Here is a 27790-nt window from a genome sequence, read left to right as displayed (position 1 = left end):
AAAAGTTGCGAATGGACTGAATCACACACTAATCTTCAGATTGGAGATATTGTTCTCTTGAAAGACTGTACACTCTCTCGCAATGATTGGCCTATGGCTATGATCACCAATACCTTCCCAAGCACAGATGGAAATGTAAGGAAAGTAGAGGTTAAAACAATTTCTCAAGGTACAAAGTTCTACAGACCAATCTCACAAGTCATCTTGCTTCTTTCAAAAAAGACTGAAAAGTAATTGTTATAGTGATGTCTTATGACATCAGGCGCTGCCATCTAGTGGACTCTTTGAGTAACTGCAGATGACGTATAATTCAGGAAGTTAGCAGCCGAATGCATGTCTTGAACTCATGACTTGAACGTGTGGTTGATGTAAGATCGTCAAAATTTGGGTAATTCTGGTCTACACTTGCTGTAAAGAGTTTTTGAAGAGCAATAGCTGTAAGTTTTGTTTTCTATTTCATTTATTTGATATGTATATGTCTGATTTTAATGCATAAAGCATGAGAGATGTCGATTTATATACAGCGTGTTTTTTCAAGCTGTTTTCAATGCTAAGAGTAAATATTCTTGGAAATGCTTAGAAATCTAATTTAATATGCAACTGTGTGGAAAGTAATAGCATTATTGTAACCTGTGCATTACAGTGTGTGTTATTTGAATGTGTTTTGGTTATGAGACTAATTAGAGATTGTAACTTTTCTTTTAGTTTCACTCTGGTCCATTGTATGGTTCATCCAAGTGGCAAATAAAAGCTGAATGACTTGAAACTGCCACTTGTCGACTTTATAATGGATGGAGTTTAACTTGCTGTCGAACTTCATAAAAGTTAAACATGAAGGGAGGACAGTACACTAAACACCTAAAATCTTTATTTCTTTAGTTTCCTTAAAAGTAAAATGCCTTGTTAAAACCGGTGCCCCTCCAAATCTCATATATACTGTTTTGTCCTCATTTACTTTAGCTCCTGATCCCCTACAATACTTTTGTACAATTTGCATTGCTTTTTCCACACTCTCCAGATCTTTTAACAATAACGTTGTGTCATCCGTGTATTGAAAAATGTTACTTTCCCTCGATGCCTATCCCTTTTATCCCCTCTTCGTGTTTTACAGTCAGTCCCAAAGGTTCCACAACTAAGGAATATAAAAGAGCTGACAACGGACATCCTTGTCTTATTGATTTTGTAATTTTAAAACACTGTGTTAAAAAACCATTACATTTAATTTTTGTTATTTCGCCTTTGTATAAGATCCTAATCCATTTCATAAAATTCTCTCCAAAACCAAAACTTTTTAAAACATCAAATAAAAACCATGCTCCACCCTGTCAAAAGCTTTCTCGAAATCTAAACTGATAATAAACCCATTTTTATTGCTTTCATGTATGTATCTTATCATATCTTTTATACTAATAGTTGTATCTGCTATGTCTCTTCCTTTCACTCCGTACACTTGGTTAGTTTTAATTATACTCGGCATAACTTTCTTCAATCTGTTGGCTAAAATTTTAGATAAAATCTTTAAATCAGTATTCAGCATTGTAATCGGTCTGTAGTTCTTTAAATCTGTCTTCTCTCCTTTTCTCTTGTATATCAATTTTATTAAACCCATTCCCATTCTTTGATTTAATTCTCCTTTCTTAAAAACATCTACATATACTTCTTTTAAAATGCTAGTTAAAGAATCTTTAAAAACTATATAAAATTCACTCCCCAAACCATCTATACCTGCAATTTTCTTTTTGTTTAATTCACTTATTGCTCTTTTTATCTCTTCTTCTCTTATCTCTTCATCACACTCTTCTTTGTCTACTTGTCGTACTGTTGCTTTTATTTACTTTAGTATCTCCGGTTTCTCTTTTTCCCTCATCCCCTCAGTACTAAACAGGTTCTCATAGTATACTGTTATTTTTTTTTATATTTCCTCGCTTGTTTCCACCACTACACCATTTTCCCTCTTATTTCTTTAATCATTCCAGCCTTACCTCTTCTTTTTTCTAGATCAAAGAAAGATTTTGTACATTTTTCGCCCTCAACGGTATATTTAGCTTTACTTCTTAGTCTTGCACCTTCATATTTTTCCTCTTCCATTTCTTTCAATATTCACTCCAATTCTTTTATTTTCTGTAGATATTTTCCATTCTCATTGAATTCCTTTTCCAATTTTTCTTATTTCTCTCTCATTCTTTCTCTTACTTCTCTGCATTACAGTTTTTTTGCAATTGTTTTGTTTTTTTTTTAAGTACATTTATGTGATTTTTATCAAGTTTATGCATGAGTCTTACAACCAATGATCAAAATGCACATTTTTCAAAACTCTAACCCTTTTCTCAGTTGCTTGGATACAATACACATAACACTTAGATCATTTGTTCATTCAACAAAAATCACCTGTTCAATATGACACAACTTAACATCAAAGTGCTACTATTTCAAAAGGCAATTCACACATTACATTTCAAATGAGTGTCTATTCATTTCCTTACAATGATCTAACTATCAATTGATACAACTGCTCAAAATGATGAGTAACTGTTGCATTACTCTTAATGCATAGTTGTATGGAAACAGACAAACAATCTTCCATGTTTACTGTAAATCATGAATGTTTCAAGATAACGAGATTCATTGTCACCAATTAGCGCGGAGCATGAACCAATTAGACTACAATATCCATGGATGTAGCCTAATATTTTATCATAATGCTTCATCAGACACTGTGTCTATGGCCCCAAATACTGTACCACCTTTTCAGACTATTTACAGTATTGACAGTACTGCACTGTATAGATGCAGGCCCTTGTAATTGCTTGTCCAGTTCTGCCAACTCATTACTGATGGTTGAGTGCACATTGTGGAATGAGTATATAGTGAAGAGTTGATTGGGATCCAATTGCAAGAGCATAGTGATACATAACATGGAGCCAGCAGGTGATCCAGGTCACAATGGAGGTCAAGCAGTGGTGGGAGGAAGACGAGGAAGACGTGTTGGTCAAAGGAATGGCAGGGGACAGGCCCTCCTTTTGAGAGGTGGTCGTGGGCCTCGTTTGAGAGGTGTGGGGGAACGTGGCAGAGGACAAGGCCACGGACCAAGACAGTGGCAGCAACAGCATAGAGTGTCCAATGAAATTCGGGCAATAGTTGTAGACCATGTCATAAATCATGGCATGACAATGACTGAGGTGACTACAATGATACAACCAAACCTCAGAAGGTCAACCGTGGCCTCAATAATCAGAACTTTCCGCAATGAGAACCGGTAAGTTATCAGCATGTACTAAACATTATGCTACTCTCAATTGTCAAATGACTGCATACCAATGTGTATCACAGAATAGGTGATGTGACCAAGTGTCTTCTTACTCTAATGTTCCCTGTAGAATTGTGACCAGTCCAAATAGTGGAGGCAGAGGCAAAATTCTAACTGACCAACAAGAGCAGGCTGTGGTCGATTTGGTTCGGGCCAGAAATGATATTCGCCTTACAGAAATTCGCCAGCATATCTTGGACAATGAAGACATGTTCAACAATGTGGGATCCATAAGTTTGCCGTCTATTGCACGCATACTGAAAAGGCACCAGGTATCTATAAAACAACTATACCGTGTGCCTTTCGAAAGAAATGCAGACAGAGTGAAGCAAATGAGGACTGAGTATGTTCAGGTAAGTTCAGTTTCAAGATGGCTGTTGTAAAAACATTCCCCAAAATTCTACATTGTACAGTAATTTCTAAATCTCTTTCCAAAATGTATTTTTAGAGGGTGATGGAGCTGGATGCTGATGATGACCATCACAAATTCATATATTTGGATGAGGCAGGTTTTAATCTGGCCAAGACAAGGAGGAGAGGTCGGAATTTCATTGGCCAGCGGGCAACTATCCAAGTACCTGGACAATGTGGGGCCAACATTACCATGTGTGCGGCTATATCAGAAGATGGTGTGGTGGGACGCAGACCTCATATTGGACCATATAATGCAGCTCTCCTTGTCACCTTTCTTGATGAGCTCGATCAGGTTTGTAGAGCTGAAGGTGTGACCTATGTCATTGTGTGGGACAATGTCAGGTTCCATCATGCTCATGTGGTGCAAGCATGGTTTCATACAATTGGTTCAAATACAATTTACCACCCTGTATTTACCCCCATACTCTCCCTTCCTTAACCCGATTTAGGAATTTTTCTCCGCATGGAGATGGAAGGTTAATGCACCCTCATGAACAAGTCACTCTTCTCCAGGCCATGGATGACGCCTGCAATGACATCACAGCAGACCAGTGTCAGGCCTGGATTCGCCATGCCCGAAGGTTTTTTTCAAGATGTTTGGCTAATGAAAACATCCATTGTGATGTAGATGAGAACCTGTGGCCAAATCCACAACACAGAGTTGATGACAATGTAGAAGTACAGTAATCACTCCTTTTTGGTTTCTTACAATACAAGCAAGCAAGTTGAGGAACACTGCATTTGATGTTTAACAGTACTGTCTTTTCTTTCTATTTCATAGCTAATTATTTTTGCTTTGATTCAAATAAACCTATGTTGTGATTGTACTGTAGTGTTTTGCATCAATATATTACAAACTTTGTTCAATGATTCCACTCTGTCTGTAGTATTCTCTCTACTACTGCAGTACTTTTACAGAGATGTATTTACTGTACATGTAGTACCATAATGAAACCTGTATCACCTATTTTGTTGTACAATATTTAATGATTGTACGAACAATGACACAGTGAAACTATCGGTTGCTTGTGTGTGGGTGATCTATAGTTATGTTTCAATGGTATTTCACAGTAAATTTGTGTTTTGAACCAATGATTGTGCAAGTGCAAGATTTCTTTAAAGATGTGAATGCGCAAGGCAATGTTTTGAACATTAGACAGCCTGTGTTACAAGTGATAACCGTTTTGAGTTTTGTATCTAGAGTTTTGAAAAATGACATCAAGGTTCTGAAAATAGTAGCAAAGTGATTGTAAAAAACTGTAACTTGCAGTAATTTATTGTGAATTTTTTAACTAAATATTTGACATTTTCCCACCATATTATTTTATCTTCGCTGTACATTCCATTCTCCTTTTCTTTTTCAATAATTTCTTTAATATTTAACACATAATCCTCATTCTTCAAAACCTCTGTATTTAAAACCCATACCTCTGGCTCTCTTTTCACAGAACTCCAGTCTACTTGCATAAAAATTGGTTTATGAACACTTAAGCTTGATTTTTTATAGTTGATGTTACCGATAAAACCTTCAATGTTCCCTGTACATAAAATAAAATCAATCCTTGTTTCACACATAAAATTCCCCACTAATTGACTCATTGAATATTTTTTCTTTTTTCATTTCTTTCTCTCCATACATCAATTATATTATATTCTTCCTTTAATAATTTCAGTTCTTTTCTTCTTTATCAGTTTTAAAAACTATTCTCTCACCCATTTCTAATTTACTGAAAACAGTATTAAAATCACCCATCATAATAACTTCTTTAGGTTTCTTTAAAAAGTCTCTTAATACATTAAAATACTCTTTCTTTTTGTTCTCTTCTGACGGTCCATGAACATTAACCACAATAACTTTTTTATCTTCATACACCATTTCAACCGCTATACATTTCCCATCTCTGTCATTATACATTGTTTTACATGATACCCCACTGTTCCCTTATCAAAAGCTACACTCGATGCTGATGTTGATAGCGCTAATGGGAGAACATTCTTTGTTCGACCGGTTGTGAAGCACGTGTGTCAAACACGCCAAGAATTGGCTTAAATAACCTTGGTAGGTGACGTCACATATTACACGCACCTGCAGGTTATAAATAGATGTGACACGGAAACACCCTCAGGTTTCTTTGTCTTCAAGGACCGCATTGTGTGTGTGTGTGTCAAGAACGGGCAAATAAGTAAACTATATATATATATATATAAATAAAATACTGTGTTGCAGTAAAATATTAAAAGATAAAAGAGAAAGAAAAAGAAAAGAGTATGACAGAATCAAATAAGAGATGCGTGCCTCCGTGTCAGAGGCTCATCTCGGAGGATGATCCTCACAGATTCTGTTTTGAGTGTTTGGGGGAAGAGCACGCTGCCCTCGGGCTCGAGGGAGAATGCGAGCACTGTGATCTCCTATCTGTTAAAGTGCTTCGCGCGCGGCTCGCGTTTTTTCAAAAAGTACGAGCCAGCAGATTCTCCCTCGTTAAGATCCTGGGGGTCGCGTGTCGATCTGGCCGAGGCGCGTGGGATGACTCCGCCCCTTTCTCTCGCGCTCTCGCCAGATCATGAAGCCCTCGCGTCCGTTTCTCAAGCGCGCCCCGGCGCTTCTTCTGAACGGGCCGAGGAGACTTCATCTCTTGCTTCTGTGGAGATGGAAAGTGCCACCTCAGAGCGCTCCTCCCACGATGATAGAGCGTATGAGGAGCTACTCGAGGTGGTAACTCGTGCAGTCGATCGCCTAAAGCTTGACTGGCCACAGGAGCAAGAGACCCCCAAACGCTCAAAATTAGACGACAGATTTCTGTCGGGTGGCCAAGGGGAGGGACCTCAGCGACGGTCTCTCCCCTTTTTTGGCGATCTCCACGATGAGTTGGTACGGTCGTGGAGTAAGCCATATTCGTCCCGTGTCTTTGTGCCGTCGACGTCGATTTATTCGACTATCGTCGATGCAAAGGCACGGGGCTGTTTGATGATGCCCCAGGTGGAAGAGACGCTTGCGGGCTATCTCTCCCCTGGGACTTCATCATCCCTTAAAAAGCCTACACTCCCCACCAAGCCGTGCAGAATGACATCTTCGCTTGTGGGGAAAGCTTTTCAGGCTGTGGGTCAGGCTGGTGCTGCCCTGCACACCATGGCGGTTCTGCAGGCATACCAGGCTGACCTGCTAAAGGACTTGAGCACAGGCGGGTCCATCGATGAGGAGGCGTTTTTAGAACTTCGCCGAGCCACAGATCTGTCTCTGCGTGCGACTAAGCAGACGGCCCGTGCCATCGGCCGTTCTATGGCTGCTATGGTCTCCACGGAGAGACATCTGTGGCTGAACCTCACGGGCATCAAGGAGAGGGATCGAGCTTTCCTCCCTGATGCCCCTGTCTCGCCTTCCGGCCTTTTTGGCGATGCCGTAAACACTGTCGCCACTAGGTTTCGGGAGGCGAAACGCTATGAGGAAGCGTTTGTGAGGTTCCTCCCCCGCCGTGCTCAAGCGTCAGGACCGTCGGCCACCCAGTCTCGACCAAGTTCGGTTTCTCTGAGGCGAGAAGCCCAGAAGGAGAGTGTGGCAAGTCGTGCCCCCCCTCGAAGAGAATGGGGAGCGTCTCGCCGCACCTCTCAGCCCGCCTCTAAGAGACCGGACCTGCGGAGCATCATCTCCGGCAAGAAGAAGTCCTGAGGCTGGCGCGCCCAGGACCGTGGGGGTGTGTCCCCTCCGGGTGGGGGGGGTAGTGTTGTTACAGAGGATAGTGGATACTTCTTGGTGGCATCATGGGGGGGTTGTTTTATCTCCGCCACCACTGGTGTTTCGGGGAGCAGCGGTCTCCAGCAAAATGTTAAATGCTCGGTTGCCTCCTGCCACGTTTCAGGACACCGAACATCTAACACCCCCCCAACAAAAAAACGAAGTGTCAAAATTAGTGCCCCTTTCGGAGAAGATGGCAGAGTGGAAACTACTGCCAAATATCTCCCCATGGGTAGAAAAGACTGTAGTGAAAGGCTACAGGATTCAGTTTGCGTATCGTCCTCCGCGTTTCAACGGCGTGGTCTCCACTTCCGTGAAACCGGAACGAGCGCATTTGCTGACACAGGAATTGCAAACTCTACTGGACAAAGGGGCCATAGAACATGTTCCCCTGCCAGACAGACAGTCAGGCTATTACAGCCGGTATTTTCTTGTTCCCAAGAAAGATGGGGGGTTGCGTCCAATTTTAGATCTTTGCGGGTTGAACCGCTACCTCAGAACATACAAGTTCAAAATGTTGACAATCAAGATGATTGTGTCTCAGATCCAGTCAGGCGATTGGTTTGTGACAATCGATCTGAAGGATGTGTATTTTCATACAGAAATATTGCCACAACACAGGAAGTTCCTGAGGTTCGCTTTCGGGGGTGAAGCTTACCAGTATTGGGTTCTTCCGTTCAGCCTAGTCTTGTCACCCTGCACGTACAAGAAATGCATGGATGCAGCTCTAGGGCATCTGCATTTTAAACTATATAGATGACTGGCTGATTCTGTCTCAGGAGCTTCCGCTTCGACATCGGGATGTCGTCCTAGCTCATCTCGAATCTCTGGGGTTGAGACTCAATGCCAAGAAAAGCGTTCTCTCACCTGTTCAGAGGATAACGTATTTGGGGGTGGTATGGGACTCGATCGCAATGCGGGCACAGCTGTCTCCTGCACGTGTCGAAGCCATTCTAAGCACCCTAAAGAACATCAAGCTAGGCCAGAAAGTCACTGTTCATTACTTTCAGAAAGTTTTAGGTCTCATGGCAGCTGCATCCACGGTGATACCTTTGGGCCTCCTGCACATGAGATCATTTCAGTTGTGGCTCAGAGCCAGGGGATTTCATCCAAGGGCCAATCCCCAGAGGCAAATAAGGGTTATGCACCAGGGGCTTCGTACCCTTTCTATGTGGTTCAGACCCCGGTTTCTGACTTTGGTTCCCACTCTAGGTCCGTGTTGTTGTCGCAAGATGCTAACGACAGACGCTTCCCTCACGGGCTGGGGAGCGGTCTTGAATGGCCGTCCAGCCCAAGGGATCTGGAGAGGTCATCTTCTCGAATGGCACATCAATTGCCTCGAAATGAAGGCTGTATTTCTGGCCCTGAAATACTTCCTCCAGCAGTTGAGAGGCTACCATGTCCTAGTGCGGGTAGACAACACATCGGTAGTCTCTTACATAAATCGCCAGGGTGGACTGCAGTCGCGGCGATTGAACGAGTTAGCGCAGCAGGTTCTGCTTTGGGCACAGGACAAGTTCCTGTCCCTCAGGGCGATTTTCATTCCGGGGCATATGAATCTAGGAGCAGACTTGCTATCCAGACAAGCTGTGACACATGGGGAATGGAAACTCCACCCCGAAGTAGTGAATCAATTCTGGGAAAGATTTTACGAAGCAGAGGTGGACCTCTTTGCTACACAGGAGATGGCACAATGTCCCCTCTACTTCTCTCTGACTCATCCAGCTCCCCTGGGTCTGGACGCGATGGCCCATACGTGGCCCAGACTGCGTCTTTACGCCTTTCCTCCGATTGCTCTGCTCCCGGGAGTCCTGGCCAAGGTCCGTCGACAGGGGTCTCGCCTCTTACTGATAGCGCCCCGTTGGCCGACCAGAGTCTGGTTCTCAGATCTAATATCCCTCCTCGATGGCTCGCCGTGGGCGATTCCGATCAGGAGAGATCTTCTCTCTCAGGCGCAGGGGACAGTATTTCATCCCCGGCCCGAGCTCTGGAACCTTCATGTCTGGCCCCTGAGGGGGACCAACTAAGAGATGCTGGCCTTTCAGCAAATGTAATAGAAACTATTCTAAGTGCTAGGGCTCCCTCCACTAGAAGAACTTATGCCCTCAGATACATTTACATTTACATTTAATCATTTAGCAGACGCTTTTATCCAAAGCGACTTACAAATGAGAACAGTAGAAACAATAGATCAACGAGAACAACCGGTATCAGTGCTATGACAAGTCTCAGTTAGTGTAGTCTACATAAGCAGCTACCTTCTAAGGGACTTTTTTTTTTTTTTTTTTTTTTTTTTTTTTGGGAATATGATAGAAAAGAAAAAAGTTAAGTACTAGTATTAGTTGGTTAAGTGCAGGCGAAAAAGATGAGTCTTCAGATGGCGTGTTTTCGAGGGCTGGTGTATGTAACACCATGTAGACCCAGCTCACTGCCAAATTGTTTCAGTACTGGAGTTCCTGCAAGAGAAATTGTCCTCAGGCACATGCCCTAGTACTCTCAGAACCTACGTGGCCGCTATTTCAGCTAGCCATGTTTTGATTGACGGGGTTTCTGTGGGAAAGCACCATCTAGTCGCCCGCTTCATTCGTGGGGCTAAGCGGTTGAGGCCACCCACTAGAGCTATGGTCCCTTCATGGGATTTAGCCATAGTGCTCGAAGGGCTGGCTGGCACCCCTTTCGAACCATTAGAATCAGCGCCTGACAGGTTTCTGACTCTAAAGATGGTTTTTCTTATGGCCATTACCTCTTTAAAGAGAAATTGGGGATTTTCAGGCTTTGTCAGTCCTGCCATCCTGCTTAGATTTTGCCCCTGGGCGAGTCAAAGCTATTTTGCATCCTCACCCTAATTATCTTCCGAAAGTTCCTTTCTCGACCATACATCCTGTCATTCTCGAAGCCTTCTGTCCTCCGCCATTCACAACACCGGAGCAGGAAAGACTTCACTTACTGTGTCCAGTACGTGCTCTTCAGATTTACGTCCACCGCACTAGCCAGTGGCGTAAGTCAGAGCAACTTTTCATATGCCATGGGGGCCGCAACCGGGGGGCAGCTGCCACCAGGCAAACTATTTCACATTGGGTGAGGGATGCTATTGCCCTAGCCTACGAGGCGCGTGGTCAAACTTCGCCTCTGGGAGTTAGGGCCCATTCAACCAGGGGGGTTGCATCTTCCATGGCTTTAGCAAGAGGCGCGCCCTTGCAGCAAGTGTGTGATGCGGCAGGTTGGTCCTCTCCGCACACATTTGTCAGATTCTATAGCTTGGATGTCCATGCTACTCCGGGCTCGCATGTCCTTGAGTCGACATCCCAGAGTCATGTCTGAGACCTCTTCGATGTTGTGCGCACACACTACTCAACCCTGGGGGTCCAGACACTTCCAGTGCGGCGGTGTTGGTATTCTTGTTCCCAGTAGCGCTACTGAGCGCAGCATCAAGTGTAGCTTTTGATAAGGGAACGTCTCGGGTTACTTAACTGTAACCCTGTTCCCTGAAAAAGCGGGAACGAGATGCTGCGCCTCAATGCCGCACTGTAACCGTGTCTGGACGTCCTTTCAGACAAATATTAACCTGAGGGTGTTTCCGTGTCACGTCTATTTATAACCTTCAGGTGCGTGTAATATGTGACGTCACCTACCGAGGTTATTTAAGCCAATTCTTGGCGTGTTTGACACACGTGCTTCATAACCAGTCGAACAAAGAATGTTCTCATTAGCGCTATTGAGCGCAGCATCTCGTTCCCGCTTTTTCAGGGAACAGGGTTACAGTTAAGTAACCTGAGACGTTTTGCTCTGTTTTTTTCAGGTAACAGGGTTAGAGTTAAGTAACATGAGAATTGTTATATTAAACTCTCCGCTCCACCTTTTCCTATTTCAGTCATATACCCTTTCCTCCAATTAGTTTCTTGTTTTAAAATCACATCTTCTTTAACACATTTCTTTCACTTTTTCAAAATTTCTTATGTCTAAAAGCCCTCTTGCTTTAAAAGTAATAATTCTTAAAAGCATAAAACATATAAAAACATGCATAAAACCCATAAACTCAGTCCATCTCCTCCAAACCCTTTAGCAACTCATACTTATTCGTACACTCAATACCATCTTCTTTAAGCACTCTTTTTCTTGCAGTATCCAAATTGGGCATTACCTTTACAGATCTTCTTCTTTTCGATGATTTCCCCTGTATCTCCTCGTTTTATTTTCCTTGTTCACTTTCTTTTGTAGCACATTGTTCCTCATTAATCTGATCATTAAGTTCCACAGTGTCCAACACCTTTTGAAACTCAGTCACATCCATCTGTGTCCATAAAATTCCCTCCTGTTGTGCATCACTCAATTCTTTATTCCTTTGATCATCCAGTTCCACAGTATCCAAAGCCTTTTTCAAGCTGTCAGTCAAATCTATCTGTGTCCAAATCTTCCCTTCCTGGTGTGTTTGTATGCCCTGTTCATTACACGCTTTCTGTTCTTCTTCTGTCCATTACACACACCCAAAAAATAAATAAATAAAGGGGTAACCACCCTCCAGCCAGCAAAATGCTGTTGTTAGGTGGTGTAAAACTGACAAAACATACAAAAAACTAACCTAAAGTCAAAAAAACACAAACAGAAAAAACTAAATGGGGGAGAGCCTTCCTCTCCCAACTGCAGCCAAACACTTCTTGTACACCAGTAACTCACTAGCGCCCTCAGGGTGGTATGGCCGTAAGCGAGGGCTGCTGCAAAGAGTGGGCTATTTAAAGATCAGGCACCCTAATTCGCAGTGTATTATGTGATGTTTCATAAACAAATTTCGTGAGGAGCATGCACGGATAATTAACACGGACAGTTTCATCATTAGGGATTACACCGTTTACCAATCAGCTCAAGAGGAAACACCTATAAAATAATCAAGCCCTACCTTCGTTATCTCTCAACTTTCAGAAACCCTCCGCCACCCCGATCTCGCACCTTCAGCCAAGTTTCTACCCCAGCTCAGGTAGAAGCACTCGGGGGAGCACTTTGGGCTGGGCCGGACTCCGAGCTCAGACCCCTCTCCCCGGACAGCACGCCAAATACGCATAACCTTTATTTAATTATTAGTAAATGTGAACTCGTCAAATCAGTTGTGAAGAAACGAAAACTAAAGCTTACAACACCTGGTATTCCCAGGCGGTCTCCCATCCAAGTACTAACCAGGCCCGACCCTGCTTAGCTTCTGAGATCAGTCAAGATCGAGCGCGCTCAGTGAGGTATGGCTGTAAGTGAGGGCTGCTGTAAAGTGTGGGCTATTTAAAGATCAGCCATCTTAATTCGCAGTGTATTAGATTAGTTGTGAAGATAAAACTAAAGTTTACAGCACCTGGTACTCCCAGGCAGTCTCCCATCCGAGTACTAACCAGGCCCAACCCTGCTTAGCTTCTGAGATCAGACGAGATCAGGCGTGTTTTTTTTTTTTTTTTATAAAATACAATAAAAATAAACACAATCAATAGAAATTACAGAATTTCTTCTATAAACATCTCTACATTACACATCTTTCCTTTACATAGATCATTTAAAAATCTCCTTCACTTCCTGGCAGCTTCCACATTAAAAACATCATAAAAAGAATCCAACATATTTCCACCTTTAAAGTACACATACAGTCTTTCAATATATAATTCCGTTTTCCTTTTAAACACAGTCCAAACATCCAACACAATTTTTTCCTTTTTAGCCACAGTTTTTCTTTCCCATATTGCACTTTTCATTAGCATTACACACAGATTAATAAAACTTTTGTTTTGACACTTTTTTCCAAACCAAACATCACAACTCTGTTCCATTACATTTTCATCCCACTCCTCAGTCACATCTTTAATTAAACTTTTACATTTCCTTAAAAATTCCTCCAGTTCTCTACAATATAAAAACATATGTAAAATGCCTTCTTCCTTTTCCTGGCACACTTTACACAGCGCGTTTTCTTCCATTCCTATTTTATTTAAAATAGCCTCAGTAAAAAACACTTTATGCCTTATAAAATACTCCAAACATCCCAATTTTGTTTCCACACACTTCCCTGTCATGTTTCTCCATATACACTCTTTTTTTAAATCTTTGAATTTCTGCACCCAGTATCCATTTGCAATCTGCTCTTTAAAAACATCATCTCTAAAAGAACAATAAATCATTTTCAGAGTACATTCCTTAAAATTATACAGTTTTTCCCCTAATTTCACATAAATACATTTCTCTTTTGTCTCTCCTTCCATACTTTCTATTCTTTTAATCCACTCTTTGGGTATTGCACTTTTAATGATTGCATATTTATTTTTTATTTCTTGTTCACTGTAATCCTCTTTTGCCTCCTCCATTTCATCCACAATAAATTGTGTTGGTAAAAACCCTTCTTTAAATTCATATAAAATGTCTCTCACTCTTGTTATCCCCACTTCCATCCATTTCTTTAAAAACATTTCTTTGTCTTGTTTTAAAATGTTTTTTTTAAGAACAGAGGTTGATTTAAAATGTTTTCTCTCCCATGTGGATCGTACTCAACTTTATCTAAAAATTTTCCCCAGGCACTAAAAATTTCTCTATAAAACTCTGGTAATCGTTCTGTCATCCAATTCTTCGTTTTCATCCATAAAATTCCATCCCCCATGTTAAAATCCCCACATTTGTTTAAAAAAATATTTCATTGTCTTTTTCCACTCTGGTTTGCCCTCATCTTGTAGGTATTTCCTCACTACTTTCACTCTCAGACTATTTTTCCTCTGTTCCACATCCATTAAACCTAAACCCCCCTTCTCTATCGCCCCTAAAATCGCGTTAAAAGCTATTCTTGCTGGCTTCCCCTCCCATAAAAAGTCAAGAAAACATTTCTTCAACCTCTTTTCTGTCCACAATGGCATATCCGACACATATAAAACATTCCATAACTTAGACACCATTAAAACATTCAATACTAAAACCTTCCCTTTCAAATTTAATATTCTTAATTTCCAAAAATTTAACCTTCTCTTTATTCCTGTTACTAGTTCCTCCCACATTTCATCTCTTACTTTCCTCTCATTTTTCCCCAATAATTTCCTAAAATCCTAATTTCTTCCACTTCCTTAAAATGAAAACAATCCCTTAAAACCATTGCTTTACCAAATCTCATATATACGTCTTTTCTTCATTTACTTTACTCCCAGATCCTTTACAATATTCTTCTACAACCTTCATAACTTCTATGATGCTCTCCTTTCCTTTTACTGATATCGTTGTGTCATCAGCATATTGAAAAACCTTTCCCTCAGCCTTATTTTCCTCAATTTCAATTATTCCTTCTTTTTGTTTTATAGCCAATCCTAATGGTTCCGATACAAGTGAATATAATAACGCTGAAAGCGGACAACCCTGTCTTATCGATCTTGTAATTTTAAAACATTCTGTTAAAAACCCATTACATTTTATTCTCGTTAAAGCACTACATATAAAATCTCAATCCATTTGATAAAATCTCCCCCAAAACCAAATTTCTTTAAAACATCAAATAAATACCCGTGTTCAACCCGATCAAACGCTTTTTCAAAATCTAGACTAATTACGTAAGCATCTTCATTTTTTTCTCTCATGTACCATATTGTGTCTCTTATGCTTATTGTTATGTCCGCTATATCCCTTCCTTTTACTCCGTATGCTTGGTTTGTTTCGATAATACTTGGCATTACTTCCTTTAACCTGTTTGCTAAAACCTTTGCTAAAATCTTAAGATCTGTGTTAAGCATCGTGATCGGCCTATAGTTTTTTAAATCTAGCTTTTCTCCTTTCCTTTTACATATCAGTTTTGTTATCCCCATCCCCATTTTTTCATTAACTTCTTCTTTTTCAAAAATCTCTCTAAAAACTTCATTTAAGATCTTTGTTAAAATCTCTTTAAAACATATATAAAATTCACTTCCCAAACCATCTATCCCTGGACTTTTCTTTTTATTCAGCTGCTGTATTGCTCTTTCAATCTCTTTTTTTGATCGCATTCTTTTTTATCTTCCTTGCTAATTTTAGCTTTTATCTGATTCAACAGTTCCCTTTTTTTGTTTTCTTCTACACCCCTTGCACTAAAAAGATCTTCATAAAAATTCTTTATTTCTTCTAAAATCTTTTCATTCCCTTCTACACAACTTTCCCCATTTTTCCCTCTTATCTCTTTTATTGTTTCAGCTTTCCCTCTCTTTTTTTTCCAAATCAAAAAAAAACCTTTGTGCATTTTTCTCCCTCCGCAGTATATTTAGCTTTGCTTCTTAACCTTGCCCCCTCATATTCTTTTTCCTCTATTTCTTTCAGGTTTTTCATCCATTTCCTTTATCTTTTGTATATCTTTATATTCTTTATTCAATTCCACTTCCAAACTTTCCTTTATTTCTTTTTCTTTGTATCTTTTGCATTTGCGTATTATACTACAATACTTAATTGAGAATTTTTTTATTAAAAACTTAACGTTCTCCCACCATATTCTCTTATCTTCTTCATACATTTCATTTTTCTTTTTTTCTTTGTTTTTCTTAAAACATAGTCTTCATTTTCTAACATTTTTGTATTTAAAACCCATATTCCTGGCCCTCTTTGCATTTTATTCCAGTCCATTTAAAAAAATAACAACTTATGATCGTTAAAACTTGTTTCTTCATACTTAATCTTTTCTATAAAATTCTCCACATTTCTTGTACATAAAATAAAGTCAATTCTTGTTTCGCACACAAACTGCCCCACTATTTGCCTTCTTGAAAATTCTTTTTTCTTTTCATTTCTTTCTCTCCACACATCTATCATATTATTTTCTGCCATTAATGCTTTTAATTCTTTTCTCCCATTGTCCTTATACTTCTTTACAATACTTCTTAAAACATTAAAAAACTCTTTCTTTTCCTTCTCCTCCGTTGGTGCATGTACATTTACTAAAATCAATTCCCTTCATGTTTTGTCTCAACAACCATACATTTACCCATCATATCTTTGTATAAAATTTTACTTGCTTTAAAAACATCATCCTTCATTAAAAAAGCCACACCTCTCCCAAACCTCCCATCTCCATTATTGTATAAAATCCCTCCTTCGCAACTCTTTTTATAATGTTTCATTGCATTTTCTCTCCAGTTTGTTTCTTGTAGCACAATAATGTCTTCTCCTTTACATTTTTCTTTTACATATTCAAATTTCTTTAAATTCAAAAGTCCTCTTGCATTAAAAGTCACAACACTTAAAACCATTAAAAAGAAAAATAATTAATATCTAAAACCCATCATTCTCAGTCTTCCTCCTTCATTCCCTTTAACACCTCAAACCTGTTTAAACATTTCACTTTTTTCCTTGCAGTTCCTATATTTGGTTTAAACCTTTAGCGCTCTTCTTCGTATTTTCCCTCATATTTGACCTTTTCCTTCTCATCCCCCTCCATACTTATTTCTCCTTCGTTGTCAGTTTCTTTGTCTTGTTCGTTCCCCTTTTTGTCCATGACTTGAAGATATGTCCATCGGTGTCGATTGTGTGTCCTCTTCTCTTATTTGTTTATCATTATTTTCTTTTTCTTTTCCTCTTTCTCCTTCATGTCTGTTGTTTGTTCCTTCCTCTGTTTCCTTTGGTTGTAATTCGTCCTCTTCTTGTCTTTCATCACAATGTCCTTCTTCATCGTTGTTTCCTTCATGCACCTGTCTGTCCACCTGTTCTTCCCTTCCACCTACCACTCCCTCCATCCAGCATTTATTTAATATTTCTTGGCAATCCGGGCACCTGACAGCATTGCAGTCTCGTGCAAAATGTCCCCTTTCCAAACACTTATAGCACTTGAATTCTGGGCACTCTTTCAGTAGGTGTTCTGGGCTCATGCACAGCCTACAAGTCTTCACCTGGTGGCTGTGCATCACCCTAAAGTACTGCGGCCCTTCCGCTGTTTCCAGCTTTGTATTATAAGGGAGTGATGCCACCTCTTTGGGGAACCTCACCTTTACAAACCTTGTGCCGTCTTCTATGTAAGTGTCCGGATAACACCTTCTTTTGATTTTAGATATGGGGGAAAAACCCCCCATCCTTCCAATTTATCTAAAATTTCATTATCCTCCAGGTAGACAGGCAGGTGCATGAAGGAAACAACGTAATCTTTATTTTGCAGTTTTTTTTACTTCACAGTCCACGCCCTTTATTGTCAATCCATCGATTAAACTGTCACACATTTCTTCCTGTTCCATTGTTAGTTCATATTCTTTGCCTTGTCTGGGTCTTACAGCCAAACCTTTCCCCTTCCAATTTTTTTCTGAGATTGCTTTAATTATATCCTCTGCTCTCACACCACTCACGTTCTCTGTACTTACGATCACTGTTGCCTCCTTTAAATATTTTCTTTCACCAAATCTTTTCCTTGCCCCTTGATCCTTTCCATTTCCAGCTCCTTGTCGTTTCTCTAGTCCAGTGTCATTTGCCGTGCGTGTTCCTCCAGCCAGTCCAGTGTCGTTTGCCGTGCGTGTTCCTCCAGCCAGTCCAGTGTCGTTTGCCGTGCGTGTTCCTCCAGCCAGTCCAGTGTCGTTTGCCATGCGTGTTCCTCCAGCCAGTCCAGTGTTGTTTGCCATGCGTGTTCCTCCAGCCAGTCCAGTGTCGTTTGCCGTACGTGTTCCTCATGCCAGTCCATTGTCATTTGCCATTCGTGTCTCTCCAGCCAGTTCCGAGTTGATACCAGAAGATCCGTCCATTTGAAAAAAAAATGAAACAAAACAACCACCCTCCAGCCAGCAAGATGCTGCTGTTAGTTGGTTTAAAACTGACAAACGACAAAAAACAAACTAAAGTCCAAAAGACTTCCCAGGCAGTCTCCCATCTAAGTACTAATTTGGCCCAACCCTGCTTATCTTCCAAGATCAGACGAGATCAGGCGCTTTTTTTTTTTTTTTTTTCTTAAACATTATACAGAAATTCAACAACATATCACATCATATCACATTCCCTTACTGTTTCACAAACATTATATTCACAACATTTAAAACATTCATCAGAGTCTCTGCAGTATGGATGAAAGGCTTATTGTTCTTTACAAAGATACTTTTATATCATGTTTCAAAAGAATGTTCTGTACTTGAGAAGAAAACATTTTTAAAAACATCTCCGCTTTTCCATCTAGTCTCCAATAATTACACAATGTAAACATGTAATCTTCCATCATATACTTATACATCTTCCACACATCTATACAAACAGACCTGTTTTTAGGGGTTCAAGCACGAAGTGCTGAAACCCTCTTGTAATTGTTAGGATTATTATTATTATTATTATTATTCTTCTGCCCTAAAACTGATCGTGCAGACCAAACCGTAAGGCCTAGAGACTTGAAATTTGGCCAGATTGTAGAGCTCAATTTGGGGAGAACCTATCAAAGTCTCGACCAAATCGGCCTAACGGGGGCGCTACAGCGCAAAAAACAAAAATTTCTGACATTTTTGGCCCTAACTCGTAAACCGTTTGACGTAGACTCAAAAACTTTACATCGTTGTAATCCTTGGGTTAGTCCGAACAAAAGAGCTGAATTTTTGCTCTACGACGCACATTTTTTCCACAAAATTGTGTTATATCCAAAACCTACTTTTGCAAACTAGTCCTAGGATTTTCAACCGATCGGAACCAAACCACTGCAGAAATATTCTCTGGACACTGATTATCAATAATTATCCAAAAAAAGAAATGTGAAATTTAGATTTTTGCGCGAAACAGTATGCCAAAAAGCATCTATACCAATGTTAGCCAAATGTTATTTTAGCTATAACTCTTGAACGGAATGAGATATCTTCACCAAACTTGGTACATATATGTATAAGCCCAATCTGTGGTCAAATAAAAAAAATTGCGCACCTCTGCCACTTGGGGGCGATATAAGACACAAAAAACACATGAATGGCTATAACTAGGCAACCGTTGGTCCGATCGATTTGAAAATTGGTATGCAGTGTCTTTGTCTGAAGGGGCACTAGTATCTTTGAGGACATTCGCGTATCTCAAAAAACACGGCCGCCATTGGCCAAACAAATTTAAGCACCTATTTGAAGGGGTTACAGAAGTCGATCGGAACGAAACTCAGTGGGCATGTTCGACTCATGGACCGTAAGGTCTGTAAGAATTTTGAAAGAAATCGGCCACTAGTTGGCACTAACGAGCTTTATGGCTCTGTAATCACGTGGTGTTTCACATATCAACACAATATGCATATCATTTGATAGATCTCCTCATAATGCACAACTTTGCCTCAAGAACTATTGCTGTCAATCAAATCGTTCAATAATTATTCACAAATATGTTAAAAACCTACTTTTGTGAACTAGTCCTAAGTTTTTACCCGATCAGAACCAAACCACTGCAGTAATATTCTCTGGACTCTCTAGATCAATAATTATCCAAAAAATTTTGAAATTTGTCCTTCGGTTACTTGTAACAGTGTCATTTATCAAAGGGGTGTGGCCAAATATACCCAAAAGCCTATAAAACCTAAACGAAAACTCAAAACTTTACGAAACTTGGTGACAACATGTGTCAGATGACTCTTTACAATTATGCAAAGTTTCATAGAGATCGGATCATAGGTGGTGCTAAAAACAGTTTCAAAGGCCTCAAAAACTCAAGATTTATATGGTAAATAGCCTCAAATTGGTTGAAAATGCTAATATATTCACACAAACACTAGATCTTCATATCATATGATAGAGCACCTTATTCTGAAAAACTTTTGGACCAATGTTGTCAATAAAACTGTTAATTAAATATTCAAGATTATTTAAAAAAACCTACTTTTGCAAACTAGTCCAATGGTTTAAGCTGAAAATCAATAAAATCACTGAAGTACAATTCTCTAGAATCTGTAGGTCAATAATTATTAAAAAAAAAAGTTGAACAATTGCATTTGGACAACTATAAACCGGTCATTTTATAATATGTTCTTTACATAATGTACCCAAAGGCCTATTAATACAAACAGACAGCCAACAAATTATCAAAACTGTGTAAAATAATGCATATTTTCATTCTAAAGAAGCATGCAAAATTTAAGAGGGATTGGGTAAAAAATAACACTCTAATAGTTATAAATTTTAAAAACACAGATATTGCCATTTATAACCACTAGATGGCAGCAGAAGACCACTAATGGGCTCATTCAACTAACTTAAACAGTACTGTTCAAAAGTTTTATGGATTTATGCCAAAACATTATAAAACCAGTTATAACATTTAAAATCTCATTGAGTCAAAGTTTCAATTTTGCTCATACAGACATATCAGTTTTTAGAATTTTGCCACATTATGATTACAGTGAAACCTGAAAATGACATCTAAACTCTTAAAAAGAAGACTTGCAATAAGTTTTGTGTCACCTATCACTTATTACAAAATTTTATATATGTAACAAAATATGTGTGCATGTGTGTCTGTGTGTGTGTGAATATGCTTATAGATTATTAATATACTATTTTAATCATTTAATTTCAGTATGTGTGTATGTATGTTATGTGTCTGTGAGCCTATTCTCCATTTTGGATATAACTGTCAGCTGTACATCCAGATTGACCTAGACCACCTCAAAGATCTTAAAATGCTTGAACCCCGGTAATCGCTGCTTGCAGCTATATTAAACTATATTTCTTCTTTTCCATATAGCACTTTTCGCCAGAATAATTAACAAATTGATCATGGTTTTATTCTTACACTTTTCCTCCATTCCCAAGATTAAAATTCTTTGCCATTCCTGATGTTCTTTTCTTTCTCCGAGCACATTCACCATTTCTTTTAAAACTTTAAAAAATGATCTTAATTTCTCGCACAGTAAAAACAAATGCAGCAAACCTTCATCTTGTTTTTTACACACCTTACATAATGCAGTTTGTTCTTTTTTTAAAATACACAACCTCATTCTGACCATATTACATTGTCTTATAAAATAATCAAGACACTACAAATTTGCGCTCACCAAAACTCCCCGCATAAATTTCCATATTGCTTCTTAATATAGCTCCTCTACACTTTTCTTCCCCGTTTTTTTCAATTCCTCCTCCAACAGAACTAACCTTTTTATTTGCATTCCTTTGTCTCCTCCTTTATTTTCCTTCTTATTTCTACTTCCTTAGCTTTTTTAGCTCTCTGTACCACTTTGCTGTAATTTATAGAACTTTTTTTTTATTTCATACTTTACATTTTGGCACCATAATCGTTTGTCGTCTAAATACATTCCATCTTCTTTCTCTTTTTCCAATAATTCTTCTATTTCCCTTCTATAATTTTCATTAACTTAAAAGTCCTGAATATAAAATCCACACACCGGGTCCTGTTTTTTCAATACTAAAATCAATTTTCCATAAAAGCATTTTATTATCGCTCAAACCAGTTTCTTTATAGTAAATATGCTCCAGAAAACACTCCATTGTCTCTTTTACTTACAATAAAATCTATTCTTGTTTGGCACATAAAATTCCCAACTAGCTGTCTTCTTGAAAAGTCTCTTGTTCTTTGATTCTTTTCTCTCCAAACATCAATCAAATTCTCCTATTCAATCATTCCAATTAAAAATTTTCTCCAAACATCTGTTTTAAAAACCATTTCATCTGCCATGACAAATTCACTAAAAACCGTATTAAAGTCCCCAACTAATATTAAATTTTTCCATTTCTTAGTTAAAAATTGTAAACCTTCAAAAAAATCTTTTTATTCCTTCTCGTGTAGGCGCATGTACATTAATTATCACAAAAACATTCTCCCCTTGTCTAATTTCAATGGCATTACATTTTCCTTACATATCATTAGAAATTTCTTTTACTTCAAAATTCACACCTTCCCTTATTAGAATAACCACTCCTCTTCCCATTCTTCCATCTCCATTGTTATAAAACATTTCTCCATTCCATGTCTTTGTAAAATCTTCCATTACCTCATTCGTCCAATTTGTTTCTTGCAATAAAATAACCTCTTCATTTTTACATAGCTCTTTCACCACATTGAATTTTTCTTTACTCATCAACCCTCTTACAAACCCCATTCCAAAAAAGTTGGGACACTACAAATTGTGAGTAAAAAAGGAATGGAATAATTTACAAATCTCATAAACTTATATTTTATTCACAATAGAATATAGATAACATATCAAATGTTGAAAGTGAGACATTTTGAAATGTCATGCCAAATATTGGCTAGCACTAAGATCCAATAGCACTAATAGAGAGATACAACCACGATCAGATGACAAGAGCAGGTCATTTGTAACTCTAAGGAGAGCAGTCTCAGTACTATGATACGGTCTAAATCCTGACTGGAAATCCTCATAGATACCATTTTTCTCCATGAAGGAATATAATTTTGAGGATACTACCTTTTCTAGTATCTTGGACAGAAAAGGGAGGTTTGAGATAGGTCTATAATTTAACTAGTTCTTTGGGGTCAAGTTGTGTTTTTTTGATGAGAGGCTTAATAACAGCCAGTTTGAAGGTTTTGGGGACATATCCTAATAAACAATGAAGAATTAATAATAGTCAGAAGAGGATCTACGACTTCTGGAAGCACCTCTTTTAGGAGCTTAGATGTAATAGGGTCTAACATGTTGTTGGTTTAGATGATTTAACAAGTTTATACAATTCTTCCTCTCCTATAGTAGAGAAGGAGTGGAACTGTTCCTCAGGGGATCTATAGTCTGATGCGATACTGTAGCTGATGGCTGCATGGTTACAATTTTATCTCTAATAGTATCGATTTTAGAAGTAAAGTATTTCATAAAGTCATTACTGCTGTGATGTTGGGAAATGTCAACACTTGTTGATGCTTTATTTTTCGGATAATTTAGCCACTGTATGAATAAATACCTGGGGTATGTTTGTTTGTTTTCTTCCAAAAGAGACGAAAAGTAATCAGATCTAGCAGTTTTTTTTATTGCTTTTCTGTAGGATAGGTTACTTTCCCTCCAAGCAATACAAAATACCTCTAGTTTTGTTTTCCTCCAGCTGTGCTCCATTTTCTGGGCTGCTCTCTTTAGGGTGCGAGTGTGCTTATTATACCACGGTGTCAGACTCTTTTCCTTAACCTTCCTTAAGCGTAAAGGAGCAACTGTATTTAAAATGCTAGAAAAGAGAGAGTCCATAGTTTCTGTTACATCATCAAGTTGTTCTGAGGTTTTGGATATGCTAAGGAATAGGGATACATCAGGAAGATTACTTACAAAGCAGTCTTTTGTGGTAGAAGTGATGGTTCTACCATACTTGTAACAAGAAGTAGAATTTACAGTTTTTAGCTATATGAAGTTTTGCACAAAACTAAATAATGATCTGAGATATCGCTTGGCTGTATAATTTCAACACCATCAACATTAATTCCATGTGACAGTATTAAATCTAGAGTATGATTTCGACAATGAGTAGGTCCTGAGATGTGTTGTCTAACCCCAATAGAGTTCAGGATGACTATAAATGCTGATCCTAATGCATCTTTTTCATTATCAACATGGATATTAAAATCACCATCAATTAAAACTTTATCTGCAGCAAGCACTAACTCGGATGTAAAATCAGCAAACTCTTTAATAAAGTCTGTATGGTGCCCTGGTGGCCTGTATATAGTAGCCAGTACAAACATCACAGGGGATTTATCATTAACATTTGTTTCTCTGGATAATGTTATATGAAGCACCATTACTTCAAATGAAATGTTATATGAAGCACCCCCTCTGAGAAATCCTGAAAACATTGTTATAATTTGAAGCAACACCTCCCCCTTTACCTTTTGGACGCGGCCTCATGTTTATAACAGTAATCTTGGGGTGTAGACTCATTTAAAATAATGTAATCATCAGGTTTTAGCCAGGTTTCTGTCAAACAGAGCGCATGTAGATTATGATCAGTGATCATATTATTTACAAAAAGTGCTTTCGTAGAAAGGGACCTGATATTCAATAAGCCAAGCTTTATCATTTGTTTATCCGTATTTCATCTGTTTTTTATTTGTTGAACATCAATTAAATTGTTGCTCTTAAATTGGTTTGGGCGTTTTTTTGTATTTTCTAGTTCGGGGAACAGACACAGTCTCTATAGTGTGATATCTAGGTGAAAGAGTCTCTATGTGCTGAGAATTAACTGACTTCTGTGACGTGAGGCGGCTAGCAGACGGTCGGTTTAGCCAGTCTGTCTGCTTCCTGACCTGGGCCCTAGTTAGTAAAGTACAGACTCTAAGACTATGTGCCATATTTCTAGAGAGAAGAGCGGCACCTCCCCAGGAGGGATGAAGACCATCTCTTTTTCAACAGGTCAGGGTCTGCCCCAAAAGCTCGTCCAATTGTCTATGAAAAACCTATGTTATTCTGCGGGCACCACTTAGACATCCAGCCATTGAGTGATGACAATCTGCTATGCATTCTCTCATCACCATGGTAAGCAGGGAGGGGGACCAGAGCATATTACAGTGTCTGGCATCATGCTTGCAAGTTCACACACCTCTTTAACGTTATTTTTAGTGATCTCCGACTGGCGAAGTCAAACATCATTAGCACCAGTGTGAATAACAATCTTACTGTATTTACGTTTAGCATTAGCCAGCACTTTTACATTTGCTAAGATGTCAGGCGCTCTGGCTCCCGGTAAACATTGGACTATGGTGGCTGGTGTCTCTTTTTTCACGTTCCGTACAATAGAATCGCCAATAACTAAAGCACTTTAATCAGGTTTCTCAGTGGGTGCATCACTGAGTGGGGAGAACCTGTTTAATATTTTGATTGGAACAGAAAAGTGGTATTTTTAGACCCGCGACTATGCCACCCTCACAGTCACCCAGTTGCCCTGCTGAAAAAGGCGCTGTTACGGGAAGCACCCGAACAATGTACAGGACTCTCTGAGCTAGACGCATCCAAAGCCGTATCTAGAGCCCTCACATTCTTACTGTCCTCAATTAAAGTTTGGATGCATATCTCTAATTCTGAAATCTTCTCTGTCAGCCTAACTATTTCCTTGCATTTATCACATGTGAATCCCTTGTCACCAACAGAGATAGATAAACTATACATTTGGCAAGCAGTGTAAATAACAATAGCAGGAGAAACCATTACTCATTATGCTTGATGAAAGATTCTTACTACAGTTGTTTGATGAACTTGTGAAAAACCGGAGAGAGAGAATAGCGAGAGAGAGAAAAGGAGAAAAGAAAACAGCGATAGGCAAGAATGGAAACGCTAATGACAAGCTAACGAGTGCTAATGCGATGCAGGTGCACTCCACTCGTGGATTTAAAATAAAAGTGAATGATCAAATTAATCAGATTAGATTGATAGATAATATCAGAAATATGGTGGGAATTAAGTTATATTTTATCACTTTAAACAACAGAGAGTGATAGTAAGATAAAGATTCTACAGAAAAACAAAGCTATACGGAGCTACAATCACAAAATGAACATATAAGTAACAGCTGGAGGACCAATTTGCAACTTATTAGGTCAATTGGCAGCATGACTGGGTATAAAAAGAGCCTCTCAGAGTGGCAGTGTCTCTCAGAAGTCAAGATGGGCAGAGGATCAGGGTGGTATGGCCGAAAGCGAGGGCTGCTGCAAAGAGTGGGCTATTTAAAGATCAGCCACACTAATTCACAGTGTATTAGATCAGTTGTAAAGAAAAAAAAAACTAAAGCTTACAGCACCTGGTATTCCCAGGCGGTCTCCCATCCAAGTACTAACCAGGCCCGACCCTGCTAAGCTTCCGAGATCAGACGAGATCGGGTGTGTTTTTTTTTTTTTTTTTTTTTTAAACATTATACAGACATTCAACAACATATCACTTCGCTTATTATTTCACAAACATTATATTCACAACATTTAAAACATTCATCAGGAGTCTCTGCAGTATGGATGAAAGGCTTATTGTCCTTTAACAGATACTTTTATATCATGTTTCAAAAGAATGTTCTGTACTTGAGAAGGGAAAAACATTTTTAAAAAACATCTTTGCTTTTCCATCCAGTCTCCAATAATTACACAATGTAAACATGTAATCTTCCACCATATGCTTATACAAAATCCACACATCTATACAAACAGACCTGTTTTTAACTATATTTCTTCTTTTCCATATAGCATTTTTTGCCAAAATAATTAACAAATTGATCATAATTTTATTCTTACACTTTTCCTCCATTCCCAGCATTAAAATTCTTTGCCATTCCTGATGTTCTTTTCTTTCTCCAAGCTCATTCACCATTTCTTTTAAAACTTAAAAAAAATGATCTTAATTTCTCGCACCGTAAAAAACAAATGCAGCAAACCTTCATCTTGTTTTTTTTATACACCTAATGCAGTTTGTTCTTTTTTTATAATACACAACCTCATTTCTGACCCTATTACATTGTCTTATAAAATAACCAAGGACACTCCAAATTTGCGCGCTCACAAAACTCCCCGCGTTATTTTTCCACCTCTTTCTTCCTCTTTCAAACTGTTAAAATGTTTTAACCACATTTCATTTGAATTGGGTTTTTTTAAAAACCTCTTCCCTGAAAGCCTTAGAAAACATTTTAACATTTCCTGATCTTAGCTCCATCCAATGATCTTGATTTGTGAAATACCACTTCAAACCTTTCCTTCTTTCTTTCCCCTTTCTGTATTTCAATTCAACCACTCTTTTGGTATTGCACTTTTCAACTCTTCATATTGTTTCTTAACATTTCTTAAATCATATTTTTCTTTAACAACTCTTCCAATTCATCAATGAGGGCTTGAACCAGTAAAAAAAACCCTCTCATACCTCATACAATATATCTCTCACTCTTAAAATTCCAACCTGCCACCACTTTAAAAAAAATATTTCTCTCCCATTATTCATAATATGTTTATTAAAAAACAGTGGTTGATTTAAAATGACTTCCCTTCCTTCTGGTTTAAAAAGACCCCAAGCTTTTAAAAACTTCTCTGTAAAAATCAGGTACCCATTTAAACATCCATTCTTTCATTTTCATCCAAGAACACACTATCCCCCAAATTGACCACCCCACATTTTTCCTAAAAAAGTACTTCATAGTTTCTTTCCATTCTCCTATCTCTTCTTCATCTAGGTATTTTTCAACCACTTTGATTCTCAAACTCTTCTTCTTTATTTCTATGTCAGCTAGCCCCATCCCCTCCTTTATCTGTCTGTCCAATCAAAGTGTTATACGCAACCCTTGGGGGCTCCCCTCCTCCCTCCCAAACAAAATCTAAAACACATCTTTTTATTCTCATTTCCACCCATCTTGGTATTGCCATCACAGTTGTAAAATGTACCACATTTTAGATAACATTAAAAACTTACCCACTAAAATTTTCCCTTTTAAACTTAAACATCTTCCCTTCCAAAATCTTAATCTCCTCTCCAT

At 38.7% G+C, this 27790-nt stretch overlaps 1 protein-coding gene and 1 pseudogene across 1 annotated transcript; one reads left to right on the top strand and one right to left on the bottom strand.

The window, feature by feature from the left end:
- Positions 1–2295: 2295 nt before the first annotated feature.
- LOC122138774 lies at positions 2296–4968 on the top strand. Its single transcript, XM_042733346.1, has 4 exons — positions 2296–3660; positions 3756–4093; positions 4171–4302; positions 4923–4968. Exons 1-4 carry the CDS (start codon positions 3517–3519, stop codon positions 4966–4968), a joined length of 660 nt encoding a protein of 219 aa, XP_042589280.1. The 5' UTR covers positions 2296–3516.
- A 7603-nt stretch (positions 4969–12571) lies between these two features.
- Positions 12572–12690, bottom strand: LOC122139106 (annotated as a pseudogene).
- Between the last annotated feature and the right edge of the window lie 15100 nt (positions 12691–27790).

Source organism: Cyprinus carpio, chromosome A3 (assembly GCF_018340385.1).
Source record: "Cyprinus carpio isolate SPL01 chromosome A3, ASM1834038v1, whole genome shotgun sequence".
Classification (NCBI taxonomy): domain Eukaryota; kingdom Metazoa; phylum Chordata; class Actinopteri; order Cypriniformes; family Cyprinidae; genus Cyprinus; species Cyprinus carpio.
The sequence above is the reverse complement of the archived record's forward strand: the minus strand, read 5'-3'. Positions and strand labels throughout refer to the sequence as shown.

Excerpts from the sequence above, each read along its gene's own strand:
- LOC122138774 (XM_042733346.1), top strand. The coding sequence starts at position 3,517 with ATGTTCAACAATGTGGGATCCATAAGTTTGCCGTCTATTGCACGCATA. Across the intron at positions 3,661-3,755 it reads TGAGGACTGAGTATGTTCAG|AGGGTGATGGAGCTGGATGC; the intron begins GTAAGTTCAGTT and ends ATGTATTTTTAG. Across the intron at positions 4,094-4,170 it reads GCTCATGTGGTGCAAGCATG|GAATTTTTCTCCGCATGGAG; the intron begins GTTTCATACAAT and ends AACCCGATTTAG.